Source organism: Centruroides sculpturatus, unplaced genomic scaffold (assembly GCF_000671375.1).
Source record: "Centruroides sculpturatus isolate CEXI.00-Female unplaced genomic scaffold, Cexi_2.0 scaffold4395, whole genome shotgun sequence".
Lineage (NCBI taxonomy): Eukaryota > Metazoa > Arthropoda > Arachnida > Scorpiones > Buthidae > Centruroides > Centruroides sculpturatus.
The window spans coordinates 1-6,782 of record NW_019388487.1 but is presented as its reverse complement, the minus strand read 5'-3'; the positions used below and the strand labels follow the sequence as shown (position 1 = coordinate 6,782).

The window sequence follows — 6,782 nt, the reverse complement described above, 5'->3', positions numbered from 1 at the left end:
TGACATATTGTTAGGAAATTCCTGAATACAGACACACTGACATACTTCTATAATTTCTATTTTGTTTTGGTTACTATCCTTGACTCTGGTCCGGCATAGTACACAACCACTGGTGTCAAACGAGTATAACTCACAAAACCCAACATAATAATAATAGCGAAGATTCCAAACGGTTAAAAGTGTAAGGCCGAGACTCCACTAGCGTAAAAGCCTTCGCCGTAAAAACTTTTAATCACGTGACCTATTTGCGTTTATGTCTGGATTGCGGAGGAGGTCCAGCTTGCGAAATTTTTATGGCGACGGTACTATCGAAATTATAAAAAAAATGATTATATTCTACGAGTTTTTTCTGTACTATAATTACAAATGTAGTAAAAATAATATCTTTACTTTCATATACTGTATTAACTTTTATTATCGTATTATTAAGATAATATACAGCACTTATAAGCTTAGCTTTTTTCATTATATACTCCTCTAAATTGAAGGATTATTCTTTGGCCGTCCATATCGCATGTTTTAGGCATCCATTATTATAATCGGGATACTTCTTATCGTAGATACACGAATACTTTCGGATGTTTTCGATAAATCTTTTCAGATCTATTCTAGAGTAGTCACGAGGGAACGTACACAAAAGCTCGTTTTTCGCCATTTTCTCACCGTGTCGCAATGACCTAGATTTCACTGACTTCCGATTGGTGGATGGTACCGTTTTACGGCCGTATTCCCGTCGAAAGTTGAACACTACTCAACTCGCTTTTACGCTGGTTTTACGATCTGCTCGGGCTTAAAATATCAGGGTTAAGCCTAGACTCCACATTACCTGAAAACAGAAACTCAGAAACAGAACTGAAACATATAGAGTTTTCGTTTCAGTTATGTTTTCGTTTTAACTTGACTCCACTAGAAATGCGCCATCTGTTGATCAGTTCCGTAATTGTCGTAGAATCGAATATGGACGACGCGTCAGTTCTGTATCTGAGTTTCTGTTGTCAGGTAATGTGGAGTCCAGGCTTAACTCTGCTTTCAGTCTTGTTTCTGTCCAACCGAACGTTACAAAACGGAAAGTTTCGTCAGTTTGGCTTTCAGTTTTACGATTACGTCGCGGATTCCGGTAATGTGGAGTCCAGGCTTAACTGTGTACCAAATTTCAGCTTTCAACTCCTAACCGTTTGGGCTCTGCGCTTATTATTATTATCAACTCGTCTCGATTATATATATACTAGCTGTTACCCGCGGCTTTGCCCGCGAGGATTTTGCAATTTGATAGAAATAGCCCTCTCTCGGTACTTCACTACCGTGTTTCCCCGAAAATAAGACATCCTCTGAAAATAAGACCTAGCAGAGGTTTTGCTGAATTGCTAAATATAAGGCTTCCCCCGAAAGTAAGACCTAGCAAAGTTTTGTTTTTTAATCGTAACGGTCATCAACAGATGGTTGAAAGTGGCCGTTGGCTTTTTGAAAGTAAAGCCACTGATTGGTCAGCAGACAACACGCCACACGGCATGATTTGCATAAGACTGTGGCTTCAGAATCACAGATTTGCATAACGTTACGTCTGGTGATCGCTAATTGGTCGGCCGGGAATCACGCCACATCACATTTGCATAGTGCTACGATTCAGTAAGCATTAATTGGTCATCGAGCCCGATGTCGATGCTATAAAAAGTTTAAGTTGAAGCGAGAGTGGGAAGTCCACTCCAGCACGGGAACTTCTTAAGTTTACTTCGGTTCTATTGACGTTCAGTTCGACACGACCGAGTATACGTCACTCTTGTCTAAATTCGACTTGGGAATTTTTTTTTTCAACAATAAATGTGAATTCTTCTTCATGGAAAAATAAGACCTAGCGCATCTTTGAGAGCAAAGATTAATATAGGACACTCTTATTTTCGGGGAAACAGGGTAAGATTCTCAATCATTACTTGTTGCTAATTTGGTAAAATTATTGATAAATAAATAAATTTATAAATACTTACAGTTACCCCAGTACTTCTTTGTAAACTATGTTTGCGGTACAGCCTTTCGGGGCTAAGATGACCAGACTACTCGCAGAGCTTACTCTGGAACATGCGACATAGAATTGTCCATGAGAAAAACAGTCTTCACTCAAGTCGATGCCGGCCATTTTCAGTGACTGTCCTTGTGATTTATTAATAGTCATGGCAAAACACACCTTGAGGGGAAACTGTGTTCTCTTAAATTCGAACGGATAGTCTGATGGTATTAATGGTATTCTTGGGATAAAAACTATCTCTCCCCGAGCACATCCAGTGATTACTGTAGCTTCTACAATGTTCTTATGCAAAGCTTTCACTTGTAATCTCGTACCATTGCATAATTTCGGTGGATTAAGATTTCTTAATAACATTACAGGTGCTCCGACTTTAAGAATGAGTTTATGTGATGGCAGACCAGGAGGATTCAGAGTATTAAGAAATTCTGTTGGATAGTGGACGGCGTCATCCGTTTGGATCACTGCATCAAAAGACCTGTATTCAAGATCTTTAGCTTCGAAGGCCTTTAATAGAATATCATTAATTGTGGCTGCTTTATCGTTTCTCGGAGTTAAGATAGCACGCTCGCACAACCATTCTGTGGGCTTCTTTTTGATGTTGCTTATATCAGGATATATTTTAGAAGTTAGCTCTGATAAGGAGGTAACTACTGTACCCAAATCTGAAGGGATTGTGATTTTACCTTCCAGTGAAGGGTAATTTCCATCGCCTATTTTTAGTAGCACCTCAGCGAAAAGCCCAGCGGATGTATCTCCACTTAAATGGACTCGCATATTGTATTGGAGTGCAAGTTTCCGGATATGTGGCCACAAATATGAAGTCTTTAAGCATGCTTTTACTTCATCTGCCCGTGTACCCCTAGGTATGACTGGTAATGTTTGCCGAAAATCTCCAGCTAACAGCACAGTGACCCCTCCCATCAAACTATTGTTTTCTCTTATGTCTTTTAATGTTCTACTGATAGCTTCGAATCCGCTCTTATGGGCCATAGTGCATTCATCCCAAACTATTAGTTTACAGTCCTTCAAAACTTGCGCCATGTTACTCTGTTTTGAAATATTACAGATAGGTGTGTCTACTTGCATCAGGTTCAAGGGCAGTTTGAACGCAGAATGAGCCGTTCTACCTCCTTCCAGCAACGTTGCAGCAATGCCTGAAGAAGCAACAGCCAATGCTATCTGGCGATCTTTTCGCACTCTAGCCAATAAAAGATTGAGGACAAATGTCTTACCGGTGCCGCCAGGAGCATCTAAGAAAAATGTTTGGCCAGTGCCTTTTTCGATGCTTTCTAAAATTTGGCTATAAACGTGAGACTGTTCATCGTTTAACAAATTTTCATTAGTAGTTACAATTTGTGCTAAAATATTTGAGTCATAGCTCATCTCTCGGAGATAGTCTGTATTTTGTAACACTTCACTACATCTTGATGGCTGAGGTAAACCATACTGTTGTAAGCATTTGCCTCCTAAAGACAGCACTGTATCTTCAAGACACACCAAGCATTTATTGTATACTTCATTTAAAATTAGATGGACATCTGTATGTTGTAACTCTAACTCGACTTGGTGCCGTATATCTTCCGAAAGGGTATCTTTATATTTCTCCCAAAGATTTGAAGCATCTGACAATTGACAAAATATCAACATTACTGCAAAAAGTTCGCGTAATCTAAATGGAGAATCACAAAGCGCAGCTTCTACCATAGCTGCATCCCAGTGCCTTTCATCTTCTAGCAAGCCTAGAACCTTACATGCAGACTGGTATGTGGGTTGAATCGTACCATTAACCGTTTTCAATTCTATGAAAGATGTAGGGCCTCGGATTTCATGTAGTAAAAGGCGAAGATAATAACACTCAGTATTATTAGGGTGGATGGTATATACCCTGCCTAAAGTCTGATCTTTTTTTACTCCCGGCCAGCCATCGACGTCATTACCACGTTTTCTTCTCTCAAATCTGTTATTTTTCCATACATAGAAAGAGGGAACTTCAACATAAAGAAGTGTTTTTGCAAAATTATCTGTTTTGCATAAGTCAAAAAATGCTGTAAGCGTAGTTTTTACAGGATTGTTAACAATATTTGTTAAGTGATGGGAGTCGTTTGGGTTAAAATAGACTCGCTGGCCATTTTCCAAATGCACAGTGAGATGAAAAACTGGAGGAAACCTCTCATGGATGGGAAAAGCCAGAATTCTCCATACAGCCTCGGAGCTGCTGATGTATCGCCCACTTTCATAGAGTTCAACTTCGTCCTTTTCATTTTTAAGACTAAATGTTGCCTGATCACTCCCTTTGTTGACATATTTACATATGTATTTTATAGATTTTACAGAGTTACAGTACTCCACGTTAATATGAGCACCGAAAGTACGTGAAAGCACAGGGTTATATGGCACTACCCAACGGTTATCAAGGGTCACACCACTGATTTCAACAGTGAAACCACCATCTCCTGGAGCTCTTCGTCGATACTTTGGGTATCCGTCTTCTCCTGTTTGAGTTTCTTGAAGGAGAGGTCGAGGAAACTTCTTAGAGCAGCTACCTTCTTTCATACAGGGTGATCTGTTATTTAAATTACCGCAAGGCCCGTGTATCATATTGCCTTTTATAATTTCATAAAGGAGAGGATCTTTCGCAGGGTCTGGTATCTCTGCACAAATAACGCTATCTAATTTATCTGGAGAAATACGTTGCTGTAGCCACAACAAAATATGTATATGAGGCAAACCACGCTTTTGCCATTCGACAGAATATATAAAACAACGCACGTCTCCAAACAAATTCCCCTTTGTTAGCAATGTCATTAATGCCTTAACTTTTAAGTGAAATACCCTAGCAATGATATCATGACGATCATGAGGCTTTTGTCCAGATAGTAATGCATTTTTAATATCATTCCATCGAGGATTACATGTAAATGTAATGAATAAATCAGGACGACCGTAATAGCGAACGTATGTCATGGCGTCTTGAGTCTTTTCATGCATGTATCGTGGTGACCCAGTGAAAGATGACGGAAGCACTACCATCTGACCAAGCTGAGCGACATCGGTATCTTGTATTCCTATAGCATCTCTGAGATGTATGTAACTATCGACTCGGAGTTGCGCCTGGTTGTTTCTGATAAAATTTAATCGCTCTGTCTCAATTTTTGCGTACAAACTAAGTATTGACTGAAGAGAGATCGACAATATAATAAATGGTTGATTTCCGTTTGTCTGATCATGATGCGGTAAGAATAAAAGTTCATTGCAGAAACGGTTTTTCGAAGAGGTAACTTTGTTTTCGGGTCAATGTGGGAGATGTCAATGAAGTAACCATCCTCACCTCGACAGAAAAGTAGCGGGTATTGCAATGCATCGTACGAACGGTGAACTTCACTAATACGCTGTAATTTGTTGTCATGACTTTGTAATACAATATCTCGTTTTTCAAACTGCTGTCCAACTATGACCAGAGCTACTTCGCTTGCTGTCGGTGCATTAAAACGTCCTCTATGAGCATTGGCTGGTTTCCTATCAGCATGAATTACAACTTCTAAGTTTTTACAATTGTGAGATACTTTTTCAAGAGCAGTTTTTAAATCTTTTAAGTATGGGTTATAGTAGTGCAACATCGCCTGTAATTGCTTTATCAGACTCTTTTTTACATCAGGGAAGATGCTGCATCTTAAACTTGCCTCTCTCTCATCCTCTCCAACAAAATAAATTTGTAAGAATTGAGGGGTGTTTTGAGGTAAAGGTTGCAGACTACCAATTAAGTGATACACCTGACCCTGCACTTTGAAAGTAGGCATAAATCCGTCTTCTAAAACTTGTTTCGCTCCAAAAGACGTCATTTGGAAGCAAGCATTATATTTCCTAATACGGTCCATAAAATGAATGTGCTCAGGATGCAGGCCCATGAGCAAACTATTGAGTGGCTCAGGTAGAGGCAAAAAAGCTGGAAGCTGCACTTTACCGGCGCTACAGCACATACCAGGTGCTTCTTCTTTAAACTTGAGGGCGTTACAGTGTATGCATTTATGACTCATAGTGCCCAGGGATACTAATTTATCGGTTTCATAAGCTATCTTTGGGTCATATTTCATCCCGGAAAAAGTTTTAATCTTCCATGGAAGTAATCGTCTTTCCGTTCGTTTTCCTTGATTTTTATGCTCATATCTACGAACGACTGCTCTGTGAACCTCTGGATGATTTTGTTGGTAATGAGCTGCTGCTACTCTATGAACCTCGGGATTATTTTTTTTGTATTTAGCTGCTGCTGTTCTGTTAACTTCTGGATTTTTTTGTTGGTATTTAGCTACTGCTGTTCTGTTAATTTCTGGATTTTTTTGTTGGTATTTAGCTGCTGCTGTTCTGTTAACTTCTGGATTGTTTTGTTGGTATTTAGCTGCTGCTGTTCTGTTAACTTCTGGATTGTTTTGTTGGTATTTAGCTGCTGCTGTTCTGTTAACTTCTGGATTTTTTTGTTGGTATTTAGCTGCTGCTGCTCTGTGAACTTCTGGATTCTTTTGTTGGTATTTAGTAGCAGCTTGTAAGAGCTTTTTTTTTCTAATTGTGTTCGTAAATCTAGCACGACGTTTTTTAGTACGTTTCTCAAAGCTAGGTATTCTATCAGAGTTAACTGAATTAAAAATAGATGTTGACAATTCATCTTCATAAGGCAAATAAACATCAAAATGTCCATGAGACAGGTCTTGCATAGAACTAAAACGCAGTCGCTTTACGGGGTTTCCTTCACCAAATTTCTCATACAGCT

General features: G+C 39.2%; 1 protein-coding gene across 1 annotated transcript; it reads right to left on the bottom strand.

The window, feature by feature from the left end:
- Window positions 1-1,984: 1,984 nt before the first annotated feature.
- LOC111616963 lies at window positions 1,985-6,753 on the bottom strand. The gene is given in 2 exon segments (XM_023358313.1): window positions 1,985-5,181; window positions 5,184-6,753. Coding segments are annotated over 2 exon segments (4,740 nt in total). The 5' UTR covers window positions 6,727-6,753.
- Between the last annotated feature and the right edge of the window lie 29 nt (window positions 6,754-6,782).